This window comes from Crinia signifera, chromosome 3, assembly GCF_055691185.1.
Source record: "Crinia signifera chromosome 3, ASM5569118v1, whole genome shotgun sequence".
In the NCBI taxonomy this organism is placed as follows: domain Eukaryota; kingdom Metazoa; phylum Chordata; class Amphibia; order Anura; family Myobatrachidae; genus Crinia; species Crinia signifera.
The window spans coordinates 36,250,543-36,271,177 of record NC_139219.1 but is presented as its reverse complement, the minus strand read 5'-3'; the positions used below and the strand labels follow the sequence as shown (position 1 = coordinate 36,271,177).

The following is a 20,635-nucleotide window of genomic DNA, read 5'->3' as shown; positions in this document are numbered from 1 at the left end:
CGCATACTCTCATCCAAACATGCACTCGCTTTCGAAGCCCAGTGGACAAACGAGTGTCCCATCACCCACACCATCTTGTCATCTCTGCGACCTGCAAGATGTAAACAGGTTAGGACATAATCCATCAATATCTCACCGCTCTCAACAATTCAAACACACTGGAGAGGGAGAGAAGAGAAAGTACAACCGTAGCCGACCAGACCTTGAGGCACACTGCACAGAAAACCCCCGGAGTAAACTATCCAGGACGCCATGTCAAATTGGAATTAAACCGAATTGTGCCCCCGGGGGAAAGTGGACCACCTCAAGACTCCCGCTAGAGTGAGATGAGTACTTATGCATCCAGTCGGCTACGGTCAGGCAGATGGACAGATAAACCAGGCCTAATGTATCTGCGAAACACTGCCGAACGCCATTGACCCAGAGACTGTATCTCTGTGTCGGAGTGACCCCCCAGCAGCAGCAGATGTGGCCGCCCCGATCCGGAAGGAGTGTGTGCCAAACTGCTTCGGATCCAGGCCAAGTGATACCAAGGCACGTCCAAAACATGGCAGAACTGGTACTTGGTCAATGAAGAACCATCTAAATGCATCAACCATGCCCCAGGGCGGTTGGGTCGCAACAGAGCATAGGCGCAAGCCATCGTCACTGGGCAAACCCCTTCCACCGGGCATGGCTGTAAGGACAGCCATTGACCACTCCCAGCCTGATCCGTCTTGGAACGCCGCACCCGGCACCAAACCATATCAACCTGAATTAATACATCCGAGGTGCAGGTCGATGTCTTGATGCGGCCACCAGCTCGCCGACCCTGAAAGCTCCATGAAATGCCATGGCATACGCCAGGCAAAACAGTTGGACCTCATAATTGGAATGACATATATCCCAAACTGCCCTCAATAAAGGAGGCAGCAGGGACAAGTCAATGGGCCTTCTGCTATCTGGAGCCACAGGGGAAGCGCGCCGCCAGCCTCTCAAGGCCCGAGACACCAGAAAAGACCGACCGGGGTCCGATCTCCCATGCAGCGATGAGAAGAACGACACACCGGCCAACAGCCGTCTCACAGCTGACACCGAATGCCCACCAGAGTATAAGCTCCATACAAATGCCAGCATGACATCGCTCTGAATCTTACCTGTTTGGGATGCGGACATTGTTCCCATTCCAGCCAGCCAGCCTGGTAACAACGCAGCGTCCTAGGAGCAATAGCCCGCATGGCTAGTTCCTCCATGCCGGCCTGATAACCTGCCAAACATAAGGAGGACATGGCTCACCAACCAGGTCCGCCCCCGGAGCCAGTGACCGAAACCTAGCCCAGTCCTGCCTGGACAGGGCGTCGGCTATCGAGTTGTCCACCCCGGAAACGTGCCTGGCAACAAAATGCAAATTCACCTGCAGACACCGCAACATAAGACGCAACATAAGACGCGCAAGCAAACGCACCACTGGCAGAGAGGAGGAGCTTTGTCTATTAATGGCCTGCACCACCCCCAGGTTATCACACCAGAAGGTGATGAAGGCATCGCGCAGACGATCGCCCCGCAGCATCGGTATAAAGTTGTAACTCCTCGCTGCTGCGCCGGGGGGTGGGCCAAAGTAACACCCCGTTAAAACTGCGGAGGAAAAATTCCCATACCCGTAGGTCCCGCTTGAGCTCTGCGTTCAGCCGAACGAAGAACTGGGACCTATTCGCCCCAGACATGGCCAGCTCTAGTTTCCGGCAAAAGACACGACCCATGGGGATGACACGGCACGTGAAGTGGAACAATCCCAGGAGGGACTGCAGCTGGCGCACCCGGAGCTTGCCGGAGGCCAAGGACTGCGAGATCGCCCCTTGCAGCCATGCTAGCTTATCAAGTGGCAACCTGCAGCACACGGCCCCCGTGTCAATCTCAATGCCCAAGAAAGAAAGGCACGTAGTCGGCCCCTCTGTCTTGTCTACCACGACAGGGACTCCGAAATGGGCAAACAGCTGCTGCATTGTGTTCAGGAGAGCCCCACAATGCGGGGAGTCCGCAGGGCCAACGCACAGGAAATCGTCCAGGTAGTGGGCGACCCCCGTCTCGCCCGAACACTCCATGACACACCAATGCAGGAAGCTGCTAAAGCACTCGAAGTAGGCGCAGGACACGGAGCAGCCCATGGGTAGGCAACGGTCTATATAAAAACCCGAGGGCAGCTTAAAACCCATGAACCTGAAGGACACAGGATGCAGAGGCAGCAGTCTAAAGGCCAACTCTATGTCGATCTTACCTAGCAGCGCCCGCTCCCCGAAGCCCTGCACTATCACTAATGCCTCCTCGAAGGATTGGTACCGTACCTGACACAACTCCGCCGGAATTGCATCATTTACGGAGGAACCCGGGGGATGGGATAGGTGCTGTATGGGCCGGAATTTGCCCGGCTCTTTCTTTGGCACCACCCCCACAGGGGACAGGACCAAATCCGGAACCGGAGGCTCGGGGAATGGTCCCACCATCCTGCCCAGGTTCACCTCCTTCGCCACTTTTTCCCAGACGACTTGGGGCATGTCTATTGTGGATTTTAAGTTTCTCTGTGACCCAGATGCCACCTCCCCACGTATGGGGAGAAGGAATCCCCGCAAAAAAACCCTCAGCCAGAAAATCCGCCTCAGTCCTGAGAGTCCTGCAGCCAGCCGGCTATGCGGTCGCCTTACTGAGGAGGGGCAGCGGCCGGAGTGGTTCTGGCGTTCTGCCTGGAAGCCCCTCCCGCCGCCTTGGAATGTGGGCAGTTCTTAACAGAGTGACCACCCCAGCACTTTGAGCACTGGTGCTTGAACTTACAGCGGTTCCCCGCTGCGCAACCTGCCCCATTGTAGGCAAAACATCTGCCGCCAGACTGCCCCCCACCGGCGCCCCCCGCGAAAGGACGAAGGAGCCTTGACTGCTGATGTAGAGGTGGTGGCGGGAGAAGTCGACGGCTTCTTACACATCCACACCTCGACATCCTTGCACCCGAGGGCCATGATATCGCAACCCGACTGCTTACGTCCATGTATGTGGACGACACTTTCGCCGTCGTCCACATACATGGCGTGCATCATATGGATGTAACGTATAACATTCATATGTTCTTGGGGCCTCGTTTCCAGGTAACAGGCTACGAACATAAACAGCCCCGTTTGCCATCTCTGGTACGTACAGTACGCCTCCTCGCCTATGCCCCCCCCCCCCCCCCCGACGCTTCACATCGCGGTAGTCTTTTTCATCCTGTGCCGTCATGGTGAAAAAGCTGACATATTTGCCTTCCCCTATCCTATCCCGAATGCTGCACCGTAGACCCCTCAGTACTGCCGTGTTCTCGCAGAGTACCACCTCCCCCCGGGGGAAAAGTGGGGAACCAGAGTCGCCACTGGAGGATTGGGAACGCCTGCGATGTCTCCTGGACCGCCTGCGCCTATGTCTGGATCTACGTCCCTCCTCCTCCCCGGAGGTCACAGAATCTGACCCCGAGGAGGAGGAGGTACGCGAGTACCTGCGCCTGCGCTTCTTGCGTGAACCAGAAGACCCACCTGTAGCAGCTCCTGCTGCGGATACTCCCGTGGCCCCTGACGGGCCGGCCACCAGGTCCTGTACGGCCACCGGAACGGATACCCCAGATGTGTGCACCGGAGGGTCCGGCCGCACTACGGCAGCGGCTGGATCAGATGTGGCAGGGGGAAGACCCAAGGCTGCCAAAACATGGGAGGAGGCACCCCGGACAGCCAGAGTCCCAGAGGAGGGAATCGCAGCAGGCTGGCCCCTAGGACCTGACCCGGAAACCCGGGACGATGGCTGACCCGCCAGCGGCGTCAGCATCGCCACCAGTTGCCTTACTACTGCCATGTCTATACTGGAGCCCGACGCTTGTGCAGGAGCAGGGGGCAAAACAGGCTCTCCTGTAGTGGGCTGGGCCTGTGCGCCCTCTGAGGGCCTGGCGCGTTGCGGGAACAAACACTCAACTCTACTCAACCACCTCCTGCGTGCTCTCCTTAAGGGAGTCATAGGGGATCCTGTATTGGGCTGTCCCAGGGAAGGGGGTGAAGAGCCCCCTCCCCCACTCTGTGCGCGCGGAGGTGGTGCCGCCAGCCTGCTGGCTAGAAGGGGGTAGAGGCGGGAGAGGCAATGGCACTGGAGGGGGCCGGGGCTATAACCTGCGGCGGCTGCCCCGTCATGAGGACCGCCCCCGGGACCTGGCCGGCATGACCTGGGAGCCTCCAGCGGTACTCCCGCCGCCGCGATGCGCCGCCGCGGCCTAGTGCCGCGCGGCGCCGCGTCATCAGTAGGTGACGCGGCTCCCCTCGTGCCTCGCCGCCATGTCCCTGTGCTCCCCGCAGTCCTGCTGCCCGGCCCGGCAACTACAGCAGCAGGCGGGGACTGAGCAGCGGGGGAACCGGGCTGTCGGAAGCGGGTAGGGTGTGGGAGATCCTGCGCGGGCGCGGCATGACTAGGCAGTCCAGCACAAGGAAAGCTCTCTGCCCACAAGAAAAAGCTGACAGACGCAGCAGAAGTAAGAGTGAAGGAGGATGAAGGGAAAGGAGAGAGATAAGGTACAGTGAGTTATAAGGGTGAAAACAGTGAAAAGGGGTTTTTGCAGGAGGGGTGTTCAAAACCAACCTTCTCCTATGGAAAACGGGCCAGAGAGGCAGGTCACCTGACTATCTGGCTATTCCTAACTGCAGGAACTCCTCCCCTGCTCCCTAATTGGCTATTGCTGCAGCATCATAGCCCCTAGCAAACCACAACTTTAAGTGCAGGCATCTCAGATTCCTTCGGTAGTTTATGTCACCTCATGGCTTAATCAGCCTTCGGTTTTCTTTCTTTTCCCACTATGGAAGATTATGTATTTGATATATATGTTTCCTTAACCCTTTGAGTGCCAACATCTCTGCGAGAGATGTGCAAGATATTGGCCAAAAATGCCAGCGTCTCCCTCATATTTGTTATATAAATTCAAATAAAAAATGTTTTGTTAAAAAAAAAAGATTATATTTCCTATATAAGGTAACATTACAGGCCATTCTGATAAATACAAATGTATGCTGGCAATTTTCACACCAATTTTGTCAAATTCACTTGGCACTCAAAGGATTAATCCATTGTGGATGTGATATATATGGTCTTCTGATATGTTATATAAGACATGTCACGTTAATTTTTTTTTATTCTGTATTTGTATTACATGCATTTAAAAAAATATATATATTGTGCAAAAACTCCTTCCATGAACACTAACTGTAAACCAATAAATCATATACAGTATACGTTATATGTCAACGAATTACTGAAATCCTTTAAAAAATGATGCCTACTGTATATTCCAGAATGAATTTAATCTCATTTCAGTATTTTGTACGGGTTATTGTAGGTCATGCAGAGGTTTTCTTCGAATGTCACTCAGCACCTCTGGGGGGTTTGTGCCACAGAGCGAGTTTAGCTAATTGTGTTTGGAGTTGATCATGCTGTCTAGTTAAATGTCCTCAGACGGCCCTAGTTTAGTGCCTACCAATTTGTCAATCTTTATCACAAATAAAGATAAGCATTCCATTCCTGTGGCTAAACGAGGGGCACATACACTAATTTATTTTGAAACCACATGCAAAGTTCTGGACTCAAAGGCCCTTATTCAGATCTGATCGCAGTACAAATTTGCTCTCAAAATGGGCAAAACCATGTGCACTGCAGGTGGGGCAGATGTAACATGTTCAGAGAGAGTTAAAATTGGGTGGGGTGTGTTGAAACTGAAATCTAAATTGCAGTGTAAAAATAATGCAGCCAGTATTTACCCTGCACAGAAACAAAATAACTCACACAACTCTAACTCACTCTGCACATGTTACATCTGCCCCCCCCCCTGCAGTGCACATGGTTTTGCCCCTTTTGAGAACAAATTTGTGCTGCAAACAGAACTGAATAAGGTCCAAAGTGTAATAAAAGTATACAACACATATTAAGCTACAAACACCCCAAGGCAGTAAAACAGCCAAGTACTTTAAATATATATACAATCTATAACTTGCTCTTTTTTTACCTGCAGTAGTATCAAACAGCTGTCTCCTTACCTATTGCTGGCTTTGGACTGGGCTGTTTATTGCATGATGTCCACTGAGGGTGCCGGATGATGCTCCGTAAGTCAGAATTCTGACTGTTATTAGTGCGTCATCGGAATCCCAACTGTTAAATGCCCAAGAATCGGGTTCCCAACTGACAGGGGCTATTCTCCCTCATGGGGGTCAACAAACCCATAGAGGGAGAAAAGAATCTGTGGTGAATGCAGCGAACCACCAAGCCCACAGCATGGCGAGCGCAGCAAGCTGTGAGCAACTCAGATGCATGCGCCGTTTACAGATAATCGGTCAACTCTGTTAACATTGGCATTGCGTATGTCTCTGAACCAGGCCCATTGTCCCTATTCTACTCCCTTCTGTTAACTCGCCCTTTGTTCAGTCTGCCTTTCATATGCCCCATAATGCACCGCCCATTGATGTCAAAGACTCTGACCATCGCAGCTCCAGCCATTATATGGTCCGGCTTGTTCTTACATAGGTCAGTGAATGGTGTATAGGGAGGGGCAGTCATTGCTGGCGCTTCTCATTTTGTTTGGCAAGTCATTATTATGGGGAAGTTTGGTTTTTCATAGATGAATACAATACTTTTGAATCTGGCTGTCATGGTTTGTGGCTAATTTAAAGCTTCAGATGCAGTGGCGTAACTATAGTACCGCAGCCCCCGCGGTCGCGGGGGGGGGGCGCTGTGCATGTGGGGGCGCCGGGGGGCTGTGGTGCTATAGTAATTCCCCCGCCCCCCATCCCCCGCAGGCTTACCTGTCTGCGCGTCCCGGCTCCCCTCCTGGCTTCAATCAATTCTATGGAGACGGACCACGATAAAATGGCCGCCCCATAAAGCAGACTGTTCTCTGAAACTGTCTGCGGTATGGGGGCGGCCATTTTATCGTGGTCCGTCTGCATAGAATTAATTGAAGCCAGGAGGGGAGCCGGGACGCGCAGACAGGTAAGTCTGCAGCGATGGGGGGGGCGGCACAGGCGGCCGGGGGGGGGCGCCCCCCAATTAACGGCGCGCGGGGGGGGCACCCCAAACCAAGCTACGCCACTGTTCAGATGTTTATTGATGTGTCAGGAGCCATTGGTTATGGGGCTGGTTTGGTGTGATTTATACCTGCATCAGGCTGAATTCGATCCCCTTTGCCGATTTTTGGGGTTTGCGCATGCCTTCAGCGAGTATCACACTCGCCGGGCATTTGCTCCAGAAAGCACAGACAGGGGACCTCCCAGCATTTCATGGGTGTTCACACACAAATGGTGGGGGCTCACATAGAAACGCTGGAAGTACACCCGCGAAAAACATTGTGTCGAGGTCCTAACTGTCAACCACATTCCCGTCTACCTAACGCTTGCATCTAACTTTCGTTACTGTCGATCTAGACGCGGTTGACTATCTTTAGGCATCTAACTATATGGGTTGGACTAAGAGTGGTTGACCAGAACATGGTCTATCTAGACACCATTGATCCACTATACCACAACCCCAATATTGTTATTTCCCTGTACATTGGTACATTCTGGTACGGTGACATTGTGTCCGTTATTGGGTCAGTTCTATACCTGCTACCTGCCAGTATCAGTCTCTTGCTCTGCCTCCTATAGTCGCATTGTCCTACTCGAAGACATGGGGGCATCAGAGTATCGGCTGGACCTAATTCACTTGAGAAAGGCAGCTGCTAAAGGTGAAGCCGAGTTTTGCAGGAGGCTAAAAGACCGCTGGGCAGGCGGAACAGATTCTCTGTATGAGGCTTTGGGGCAGAACTAGTGCACCTCAGCAGCAGTGCACTTCCCCATTGAGAGCAGCATGTTTTTCTCTACCACAGGGCAGGACATAGGATCTTATTATGGTAGACTCCCAATTTCGCAGCCTTGCGAGTCCACCAGACGCTGCCCACATGGCCTCCCACCCCTTCCCCCCTGCACACCTTGTTCCTCAGCAGGGCTTGGAATGGATGGTTTTTGCATAATCATCCATTAGCAGTCTTGGGTGTGTCCATCGCCTGTAGATCTGAGACACCTCTGTGGTGTCTCAGATCTCAGAGCACCCTGTGCGGGAAGCGGACGGGCAGCTGACATCCAATGACGTCAGCTGCCTGCCCAATGCGCCACGGGCCATTACCATGGGAACGGTCAGTGTTTTTGCCCCACGCCGGCACTGCTAGGTGCGATTGGAATGTCGAACATGCAGTTCGCCATGCCCGCTCACCCCAAGCATCTGCACATGTGCATAACTGCGCATGTGCTAAAAATCGATCCCCCCGTGTGAACATGTGATCACAGATCAGTACTATAGAAGTTGGCAGAATTTTATTGGTTACAGCTAATTCTTTGGACAGAAGGGTATGTAACACAGGAAAGTCTAGACAGTGTTTCCCAACTTCAATGGAAAAAAAGGGGGTGTACTCGAGATGGGATACTCAGAGTAGGAACGGGCGCCTTATGGGGTGTTGCGCCAAGCTGCTCCAACTAGAGGGGTGTCAACCCTCTGTGACGGGGGTAAGGTTATGAAAGAAAAGGTGGAGCGCTGTACATTAATAAAAAACATCAATGACAATTGTATGTGTATAAAATAAGGACTGAGAAGAATTATACTTATGTCTCTGGACTGCTGCTGATATTATCCCATCTGAATGATGGGCTACTTGATTCAGTGGGTATAGACCCTGTGAAGATGGTAGAAACAGGGTGCCGTCCTGGAATGCACAAAAGACGCTGGAGGATGATCTTAGCCCCAAATAGATGTGGGGTCCTCACAATAATGCGAAATTTGTAATGCACAGTGGGTTGGTTGGTTCACGCTGGAGGATGATCTGATTCCTAGGTACAGGAAAAGTCCTCACGATGGATGCGGAAATAAAAGTCCACAGTGGGTGGGATGAAGATCCCAAAAATTGGGGGGAGGCAATCCAGTGTTTGGAGGCAATAAGGAGGGTCCAAGGACGGGCAAGGAGTGGAGGGCAGCAGTATGCAGAGGTGCTTCTGAGTCCAAGTTAGATGTAGCAAGTGCTGCCTCCTTGCAGGCACCACAAATGGAACAAACATCACTAAAAACACTGAGCATGCCGTTAAAGATTAACCACCTAAAACAGCACAAGAAAAAGTAAAACGTAGAACAGCGACCCTCTCTGGAAGCTCCCGAGGGGTAACATCCAAAAGACGGGGCCAAAGATGGTAGAAATGATAGCAGCAAAAAAGCAATGAAAGTAACCAGGTGCCCAAACGGGGAACTTATGGCACTGGAACAAGTACAGCTGGGCTGGAAGGAAACTCAAAGAACTGGATGCCAGGAACAGACCTCAGGATCTCAGGAATGGTAGAGAGCAGGCAGACAGACAACTAAAACATAAGCTATCACCAGCAGGGGGTGGTCCCAAAGCAGCTCCAATAAAAAGGCCCAGGTGACCAATCCTGATGGGGGCACAGGACCAGCCCACCTCCTAACTATAATCAGCTGCGGGCTGGCCTGCCCATTGCCTGGCAACCACCAACCCGGGGAAGGGCCCATCACCCGTTGGCTTCCCCATTGCTAGGCAACCATGCGTGCATCGGCCAGAAGCGGCGCTTGACTATGTTGTCCCTGCCCAGAAGAAGCTAGGGGAAGGGGAGAGAGCGCCCGGGAGATGCTGCAGCCCCGGTACCGACCACGCACATCCCCTGCATGCAACAGTAAGCTTCTAATATTGAGAAATCTTCAGCTTCCTTTGCAAGGTCAGATAGCTTATGAATAGAAATGATCTGGAATGTACACCCTTGGGTGTCACCCTGCGCTCAGTTTCACTTAACAGTTTGTGTGTATGTGCTATGATGTAAATTGCTTGCAATGCAGTAATCACACACTGTGTTATAATGAATAAATATAAATAATTTTATGTTATTTTGAAAAATTCAACATATTCTGGGAATTCATCAAATGCATACAATATTGAGGAAATTTAAAAATATGGAAATGAGAATGTAAATAAACTTTAAAATAAATTAAAATTAAGGTACTTAATTTCCCACGATATTAAGTCGTACGACATAGAATCGCATCGCATGCCATACACCCGATGCGATTTAAAATTGTATAAGCCCCTATACGATTTTTAATTGTATAAGCACCCTAATGGGGGCTTACAATGTTAAATGCACCCCCACGCCACCCCCACCATCAACGCCAACCCAAAGCGAGCCTGCGAGGGGCGGCGCTACGCGTCCTCCGACGTTTAAATACCCCCACTATCCACATCGGCGTGGAGTTGATTTTATATAGTGTGGCGAGCGCAGTGAGCCACCGAGCCCGAAGCGTGGCGAGCCCCGCGAGGGGACGTGTATTACTTTGTATTCTGCGTCCGCTCGCCACGCTTCGGGCTCGGTGGCTCGCCACACTATATAAAATCAACTCCATGCCAGCGTGGATAGTGGGGGTATGAAGGATGCGTACCGCTGCCCTCGCCACGCTTCGGGTTGGCGTTGATAGTGGGGGTACTGTTGGGGGTGCTTTTAACATACTAAGCACCCATTACGGTTAATTATATTCTAGGGGGCACATTTAACATTGAAAATACCCATTAGGGTGCTTATACAATTTTAAATCGTATACCATTGTATATGCCATACAATGGCATACAATGCGATGGTATACAATTTAAAATTGTATAACATCGGCTGCCATCGCGTAACATCGCATACCATCGTATGCCTTATGGTCTGCGATGCGATGGGTGCCGTGCTAGGAAACAAGTACCAAAATTAAAAATACAAATACAAATAAACCAGCTAAAAAATATGTATTTGCACTGGCTATTAAATTGTAATAATAATAATAATAATATAATATTGTGGTGGTGGAATAAAATGGATGCTGTATCAAATTCTTCAAGTTGGAAGACTTCTTCCTAATCTACCTAGTACCGGTACACATACCACAATGGGGAAGGTGGGGGGTAGGGATGACAGACATGTGACTAAATAAGAAGAGGTTTGAAATTAAGTTCAAGAATATAGGTATTAGTAATGGAAGTGGTGGGGGAAGACAACAAGGGCAGCCAGGGATGCTGGGCTTCAAAGAGGATGGCACACTCTACCCCCCCCCCCCCACATCAAACATCCACTATCACTTTTTGCGGAATACATGCATTAACTTGATAATCATTACACAGATTGTTGTCAATTGTAAACATGCTTGTAACGCAAATAAAATGTACTGGTTGACTTTAAAAAGTAATTAAAGAAACACAGGGCTGTTTAAAAGGAATACAGATATACAAGAGTACAGGATGGTGGCCCTTAGTCAGTGTCTCCTCCTACTGGGTGGGAATTCGGGTGCATGAGAGCAGGAGGCTGGGCTATGAGGCATGATAGGGGCATTTGGGCAAAACAGCGTCAGTGACTCCCCAGTGGTGGAAGTTACGGTTCAGGAGAGCAGGAAGCTGGGTAGTGATAGGGGTGTGTGAGTATACGGGGGACTAAAGAGGGGCTTAGGGGTGATGCCGTGGGTGGATGCCGTTAATTGCGGGAGGGGGGGTCGCGGGGGGGGGGTACCGCGAATTGTGGGAGGGGGGGGGCGCGGGGGGTTGCAGTGAATCGCGGGAGGGTGGGTCGCGGGGGCGGGGGGTTGCCGCAATGACAGGAGGGGGGGTCAGGGGTGGGGAATCGCGGTAGGGGGGTCGTGGGGGGCACCGTGAACCGCGGGAGGGGGGGCCCAGGGGGTTGGCGCGAATCGTGGGAGGGGGGGGTCGCGGGGTGCCGCAATCGCAGGAGGGGGGGTGTCACGGGGTGGGGCCGCAAATCGCGGGAGTCACCGGGGGTGCCGCGAATTGCGGGGGGTGTGCTGCAAATCGCGGGAGGGGGGTCGCGGGGGGTGCCGCGAATCGCCACAAGAAAAAATCAACACAGAAAGTTCAACACATGTAAATGTTGACATAAGTGTGGCACTTCATCGGTGTCCATGTCGACACATGAGAATGAATATGAAAACATTAAAAAAAAGAAAAATAAATCATCAAAAACTCATGTCAACCTTTTTCATTGTCGACCATAGCCGTGCTAGTGTTTTGCATGTGCCATTTAATCCTGGGGTTGCCGTGAATCGCGCGCGGGGGTGGGGGGGAGGGAGGAGGTGAGGGGTGTCCACGAATCACGGGAGGAGGGGTCGTGGGTGGATGCCATGAATTGCGGGAGGGGGGGGTCGCGGGGGGGGGGGGTGTGGGTGCCGCGAATTGTGGGAGGGGGGGGGCGCGGGGTGTTGCAGTGAATCGCGGGAGGGTGGGTCGCGGTGGCGGGGGGTTTCCGCAATGACAGGAGGGGGGGTCAGGGGTGGGGAATCGCGGTAGGGGGGGTCATGGGAGGCACCGTGAACCGCGGGAGGGGGGGCCTGGGGGGTTGGCGCGAATCGTGGGAGGGGGGGTCGCGGGGTGCCGCGAATCGCAGGAGGGGGGGTGTCACGGGGTGGGGCCGCGAATCGCGGGAGTCACCGGGGGTGCCGCGAATTGAGGGGGGTGTGCTGCAAATCGCAGAAGGGGGGTCGCGGGGGGTGCCGCGAATTGCCACAAGAAAAAATCAACACAGAAAGGTCAACACATGTAAATGTTGACATAAGTGTGGCACTTCATTGGTGTCCATGTCGACACATGAGACTGAATATGAAAACATTGAAAAAGTGAAAAATAAATCTTGTCAACCTTTTTCATTGTCGACCATAGCCATGTCAGTGTTTTGCATGTGCCATTTAATCGTGGGGATGCCGTGAATGGGGGGGGGGGGAGGGAGGTGCATACCCAACATGACCCTCTCCAGGAGGGACACATTGCTCTGTTTCTGGACTTTCTTCTTAATTTATGGATTACCATCACCTGTGCTTAAACACCTTTCTTATCAATTACCCTGTTTAAAACAGGTGATGACAATCATAAATTAAGATGGAAGTCCACAACCCAGCGTTACAGCTCCAGACACACTTTGAGTGACAGATGTAGCCAAATATATAAGAGATAGCTGCAGTATCATATCATATTATATGATATAAGGGCAGTACGGATGGTGTAATGGTTAGCATTACTGCCTCACATCACTGAGGTCATGGGTTCAATTCCCACCATGGCCATAACTGTGCAGAGTTTGTATATTCTCCCTGTACTTGCATGGGTTTCCTCCGGGTACTCCGGTTTCCTCACACAATCCAAAAATATACTGGTAGGTTATTTGGTTCCTAACAAATTTAACCCTAGAATGAATGTGTGTGCGTGTACATGTGGTAGGGAATATAGATTGTAGGCTCCACTCAGGCAGGGACTTATTCAAATATTATCTCTAAAGAGCTGCGGAGTATGTGTGCGCTATATAAGAAACTGTTAATAAATAAATAAATAAATAAATGATACCAGTTTCCTCGTATGTTTTGTACTGCAGCGTTTGGTCTGGCTCAAAACTTGGACTCTTATTTATATTATTCTGCTTTCACTGCAGAGTAAACAAATCCACAAATAGTATTTTTTACGGGACCTGCCACCTACTTCTGGCTGCCTATTCCATGTGCATATTGTATAGTACTTGTGCTCTATAAATGCATAGAAAAAAATGCTCTCGTACGTCTACCCTGGAGACCACTTGTACAGCTGCCAAACTCAAGTCCCAAGGCATTCAGGTCTGTTCTTCTGCGGTGCCAACGCTGGGAAGCTGGGATGTGTCAGTATAGCACACTGTACAGCTTGGCAAAGTCGGCTACATTAGAAGCACTCTCCTGGGCAAACAGGTCTACAGCAGCACACCCTTCCCTTACATGCATAGTGCACAAAGTACTTGGCAGGATGTACATAAATATTTATGGAAATATTGTTAGGACTTCCTCTGGAATCCCTTGGACACCCCCCACCCCAACTAATAAATAATAAAAAACAATTGGAAATTACCAATTACCTCAATAAGCCCTTAATTACCCTCCAAATCAGTCTTCTTCCTCTGGATCCCAACAGATTAGTCTTCTGCAGCAGCAGTGTGTTTATGTGTGAGACCCATGTGACCCCCTGTCAGGTTTGTGTGACCCCCGGCATGCGTGCATGTGGTTTGGTCCACAATATAGTATATTGTATATACTATCACTGTATACAGCAATGGGTTATGCAATATTGCTTCAGTCTATAATTTCTTATTTTTTATTATGATCTAAAAAGACGAAGCAACACTGTCCAACCTTATTTTTTTCCTAAAATGATAATATATTAACAATAATAATAATAATAGTTATATGGATTCATATTTGTGTTAATATTTTATTTGTCCTTTGGATCTGTGAGGAAAGCACAAAAGGTACAGCTGGAAGAAAACACCATGCCACAAAATTGCATAGAATTTTTACCCAAAAATAAAATTAATTTGTGAAATTCAAACCAATTAGAAATAAACAACCTAATTACATAGGTACCTTTTATTCCTACGACTTTGACATATAAATTCACAATGTCCATTAAATCACTCACAATATTAATACCATGTTTAATATAACATTCATTTTGCAATTTCAGACAATGCCCCTTTAGTGTGTGAGCTTTAATTAACATAAAAAAAATTGGAGAACGGTAAATTCAAAATGGCCGGCATTTGTTAAAGAAATTTGTGTTAAAACTGGTTTTTGACTTGGAGAACCCAAGCTAATCTCAGTAGTATATAGATAACCAAAGTATGCAATCTAAAATATTCACTGTATATAGGTGTCATTAAACATGACAGAAAATTCACCATGAACGACTTCACACTCAACACGTAACAAGGTAAACACAAAAAAGGCACAAGACTAGTACATCGGAAAGACCCTTTTTTAAATTGTTTAAAATCTAGTTCAAGTAATATTAAAGCATGCCTGACGCATACATGCAGTGAAGGCAGCCATTTTGTTGCCAGAAGCAATATTCAGTAAGGTCACAAAGTGTCACAAATTCCTAGTGATACGATTCTTATGAATAATTGCTCAGATGACAATCTGGCTGCCTGTACCACATATAAGTGGCAGATATGCTTTAAGATTGTTACTGATACTTGCTTCACGTCATAGCCAAAACAATGCAAGATGTGTAACACAATACATTACTAATGCAAAAAAAGTGTCACTTTATAGATATAGTATAAAATAGTATATACAGTAAATTACTAGGACAAATGTCTTTTTTTCAATTAGTACAGTCAATATGTACAGCATTTCTCATGTGATTAGATGCTTTATTTAGGAAAAAAATGGGGTTTTACTGTATAATTGTGTTAGTAGCACCACCATCGGGTTACAGTGTAGATTATAGACAATGTCTACATCTATAGTCACTAGGTCGACCACTAATGGTCAACAGTGAGTAGGTCGAAACCGAAAAAGGGCCAACATACCTTAGGTTGACACTGCCAAAAGGTTGACACAAGCTTATGGTCGACATAGGCATGGTCTACATGAGTTTCCCGTGATTTCTTGTTGTCTATATAACTGTACATCAACATGGACACCATATATATGTAGCTTGTTTTGCCATGCTTCGGGCACGTTGCCCACAAAGTATGAAAAACCACCTTTAAAAAAAAAACTCATGAAAAACCCATGTCGACCTTTTGACTATCGACCTTGCATATGACGACCATAAGCTTGTGTCAACCTAAGGTATGTCTATCCGTTTTAGTTGTTGACCTAGTCATGGTCTATCCACTGACTGCAGACCCAACCATCGAACGTCAAAGGCCAGTAGCTTTACTGTAGTTTCAGCGTAATACTTTACTGTACTTCATTATACCTTTCTAAATCTTGTGTCCCCTACTTCATCTTGTATCGATCTGTGATAATGCTTCAAATGACAACACAATAAATAGCAATGTTAGACTTAAAGTAAGTTGGTAATATTGGATTTATTTATTTAAGTATGCTGCTCAGCTGGCAATATCAGCCTTAGGGGCAGATTTATTAAGCTTGGAGAAGAGATAAACTGGAGATAAACTGGAGATAAGGCAAAAAGAGATAAAGCACCAGCCAATCAACTCCCAACTGTCATTTTCAAACAGTTCATTGGTTGGTACTTTATCTCCTTTTGCCTTATCTCCAGTTTATCTCCAGTTTATCTCTTCTCCAAGCTTAATAAATCTGCCCCTTAGACCCTTTTACACTGCTGTAATAACCCAGGTTATTGACGGATCAATCCAGGTCATGGCTCACTGACAAACGTTACCAGAATAGTAACCTGGGACCAGTAGCTACCAGGGTCGGACCCGAGTACGGCTTCAATGTAAGCAGGTGACCCAATAAAAGCCAACAGAGAGCCGGCTTGCCAGGGCGTGGAGATGATATCATTACCAAGCGCCAGCAAAGGGAAATTACGCCACTAAGCCAGGTCCAGCCTGCATTGTGAATGGAGTTGAAAGCCCTGTTTCAAGTCCATTGTGAATGGACTTGAAACCTGTGTTCTATTACCCAGGCCAGACATGTTTTTTTTAGTGGAAAATGGGTATTAATCTGTGGTATTCTGGCCAGCTGGCATTGGCAATATCCAACTTATACTGTATTATGCTGGTCAGCTGGCACATGTCTAGGGGAGACACTTGATAGTGTGTGTGTGTGTGTGGGTGGGGGGGGGGGGTAGAGAGGGTGGTACAGCATTCACACTTGCAGTCATTACAACTTATTATTTTATTTTGTAACTTGTAAAGGAGGAGGAGGCAATAGTCAGGTGAGGTTAGTTTTACTTTTGCAGTCAGGAGGACCTAGCCCGAAGGGGGAAGTGATTTGATGGAGGGTGACCGATAATGTTGTGCCCAGGGGAAGCCTTACTCCTAAATTTGCACCTGGTTACGGGTAGGGATAGCTGAGCAAAACCAAAATGTCGGCGTTTTGGAGTTCTAAGCCAGAAGTGATGGTGACATGACCACTGGGACACAGAAGACACGTCTGCAATAAGCATACTGTTGGGCCACCAAAATGCCCACAGTATCAAGTGCTCGTTATTCTATCCTAGCAGCGGATGGACTACCACTGGAGCTGCCCAAGATCTAATGGGAAAAACAGCCCATGCAGCCACTGTAATTTGACAGTAACGTATGTGACCATTTCAATTGGCATTATGTTTTATTAAGTGTGATACCAGTGTTGCATATGTTTTATGGGGTGCAGTGGGGCCACTCTACCTGCAGACAAGGTCTCCTCCCTGGTTTTTAAAGTATGCAAGGTGCATGTGTAATAAAATCCAATTTTGATTTTAAATTAAATGAACTACGTGCCTGCCGCTTATAGTGCAGAGATGGGGCCTTTCTGAGACCAGATGATGAAATAGGGACCAGGCGACAGAATGTTATTCCGCTGGTTAGGGACATCTTAACATTTAGGCACACTGTACATCTAGGGGCTGGGTGGTGCCTCCTAGCCAGCAGCCAGACAGGGAAAGAATGTCAGCATGCTAATTGGTGGAAGACTGGAGCTTTCCATCCAATCCGAGTGCTGACAGCTATTCACTTTATAGAAGCCTATGTTTTGCCCATAACTTATAATGCTGTTACGATAGACCTGCCTTTGGTGTGTCAAAAGGTTGCAACTAAAAATGAAATCAAGTATATGACAAAATGGAAAATTCGTATGATATATATAAAAAAATTATTAACTTTAAATGAAAATGGATTATGTATATTTCTCAATATTAGGTTTATCCATACAAATTATTACTGCTTTTAATTTATGGGCCACATATGTATGTTTTATATTGCCTATTTTTGAAGACATCTATAACGATCATCAATAAGTCATCGGAGAACTAATATTAGCTTTCATACTAGCCTCATGCAAGTTAGATTACTGAAAACTAATGTCTAACTGGTTGCAATGAGTCACCTATTTGTGCGATTTACAAGTATTGTCCATATCTGTGTGCTACTAGTCTTGGCATTTAAAACCTTCAGGAAACAAGAACGAAGGGTGCAGTGTGATGTCACTTCCTGTTCAAGAGGAAGGAGAAACACGTGTTGCCTTATTCTTGATCAACTAATGATTACTGTAAAATCTTGTTAAACAGCATTTAGCATATTTTCTCCTATGTGTAATAATGAAAATATAATTCCTTATATTACTTTTTTTACATTAAAACAATGTAGCTTATTGTATAAATAAAGTTAATTAACAATAATGGTGCAAAAACAATGTTTTGACATCTTTCATATATTAAGATGCAGTATGACATTTAAGTCATAGATGCAATACAAATATATTGAGACAATTAGTGTAATCTTCAACCCTAACATAACTGCAAATGGGGGCAAGTTATGACAATATTTACATTTCCTGCAGTGCGGATTCAATTACCATACCCAATCATTCTGCAGCACTTTGGGACGTGCGACAAAGGGACATTGGATGTGCCTTATGGTTCCTAATCCATAAGCACTACTTTAACCGCCTCCTCTCCAGGAACTAATCCATTAGCCTACGGTTCGGATGGGACGATACAGCCCCCAGATCGGGTCTGTCCTCCCTAAATCAGGACCGTTGGGACCATGATCAACGCTAATAACCAGGTCAAGGATTATAGATAAGTCCACTCGCTCATGTATAATAAGTCCCTCTGTCAATTACATAACCATTCTGTTGGCTGCGGACCAATCAATTAGAAACCAGTCCTGTTTGTCTCATAACATGACTTTAATCTCAAAATGATGATGTTAAGGTTCCGAGAGCACTTACTGGCTGTATAACCTAGAATATTGGTTTATCTTACAGCGTTCCACAATAAGGCTGCCCCCACTGTTGCAAAATTTACAAGCTGCAATTTCCAGGTACTGGTTACTTGTTTCTATACCTTTAGTAGCCACCACAGATGAACCTCTTAAAGATGTATCTGGACATGCTCTAAATTTGTCTTAGACCGCTGGGTGTAACCTTACACCCACACCTTATAGGGGTGTAAGCGCACACCTTATAGGGGTGTCCTCTATCGATATTCCTGCTACTTTCCTTATAGATACTCCAACATGCGATAATGCTTTCATTTCAAGGGGACCAAGACCGACCTTATTTTTGAACATATCACAATATTAGATCTCTTCGGGGGTTTTCCGTTTGCGTTGTTTACAGTTATAAAAAAAAATGTACATAAACTACAGTACTTTAAAATCAATATTTTTGAACCTGCAAAATATATTTATATATATATATCTGTATTTTTAAATTTATATCCAAAGACTATTTCAACGTACAGTACAACACGAATTAATACCACATAGGGGTGTGGGGATGTGTTATATTACACCTATCTTTGTTACTGATTTGCAGAATCTAACCAACACGTTAGTATTCTTTGTTCAAACATGCACATGTGACTCCCTTATTTGTTCCGTGGGGTGCACTTCCCCCATAAAAATCCCACGCGTCCGATACATCTTTGTGTATACGATATGTTGTGGGTATATCTCAATAAATATTTTGCTGCAGAGGTCTCTCACACGTTGACCACAGTTCTCAAAAGACATAACCATTATCTCTTATGTTACAGGTACATAAAATATCAAAACAGCAAGCAACCAGTGCCTGCAAAAGCAACAAGTTGAATCTCTCAGTGCAAACATCAAGCCAATAAGGAGCTGTTTAGAAAACAATAACCACTGAAGACATTTCCGAAACTATCCCACAGACTGCTGTGCAGAAAAGGTGTGGCCAACTGCAGCCAACCAATCAATCAGATGCCCGCTTGCATTTTCTACAGTGGTCTAGACCAATGAGCTCTAAAATCTAATTGGTCTCATTTTTACAGAGTTTAATCTAGAACAGTTTTCACGAATGCCCAAACTGTGCTGCCCTTCTCCAAACCGGCCTTGGCTGTAGCTTACTGTGATAGCACTTCCATGCTAATGTCTGTGCACTTGATCCAACAAAAAATAAAAGTCCTTTTCACACTTCCGTAACAGTGTGCAGGCCAGGAAGTTCGTTTTTTTGCGTACTCAAAAACACCAACAAAGAAGCAATATATGATCAAATCTGCATGTTAATCCTTACACAATAAATGCACCAAGACTGGGAATAATATTAAATACTAAAATAAAAACAGAGTGCTGAGTGCAATACAAAATTGCTTCTCTTGGAAGTGTGCATTAAAAAAAGCACTGTAAGCTTCCGGCATGGACTATTATCCAGAGTCAGCATCCACATTGCAAACAACATGTAAAGGACAATGCGGGAAAGGACTCCTTGACAGTACTAGAACTATTGCAACCGCTCAGTCCAAGTTAGAGAGATGTATCCAATGGTTTGTCCGGAGTCTCCGCTTCTCCTTCCTCCTCATGATCTTGGCTTTTGTAGTTTCCCGAATTTGAAGACTTCACACTGTCAGGTGTTAAGATAGCAGCGCTGTGCTCTCCGTCTTCGCTAAATTTGCCCTTCATTGCTTCCTGAACAAACTCCTGAATTTCCATCGGAAGTCGTTTGAATTTGTCCTGGTATTCCTGATCAAGTTCAACCTGAAACTGGAACACAAAAGGAAAATATGATTTAAGGATGGAGTTAGACGCGTTGGAACCCATTTCAAAATGTGCTGTCAACTTATGCATAATTTCACAAAGTAGTACAGTAAATAAGAGACAATCTGTTCGAT

At 47.3% G+C, this 20,635-nt stretch overlaps 1 protein-coding gene across 3 annotated transcripts in view; it reads right to left on the bottom strand.

Moving 5' to 3' along the window:
• Positions 1-16,644: 16,644 nt before the first annotated feature.
• The window catches only part of PLCB1 (phospholipase C beta 1), a 632,132-nt gene continuing 628,141 nt past the window's right edge, over positions 16,645-20,635 (bottom strand). The window contains exon 32 of one of the 3 annotated variants that reach the window (XM_083175630.1): positions 16,645-20,507. In XM_083175630.1, coding sequence (XP_083031756.1) covers positions 20,271-20,507 — 237 coding nt within the window. In that variant the 3' untranslated portion in view covers positions 16,645-20,270. The remainder of the gene's footprint in view (positions 20,508-20,635) is intronic. The other 2 variants (XM_083175631.1, XM_083175632.1) reach the window with 2 other exon arrangements.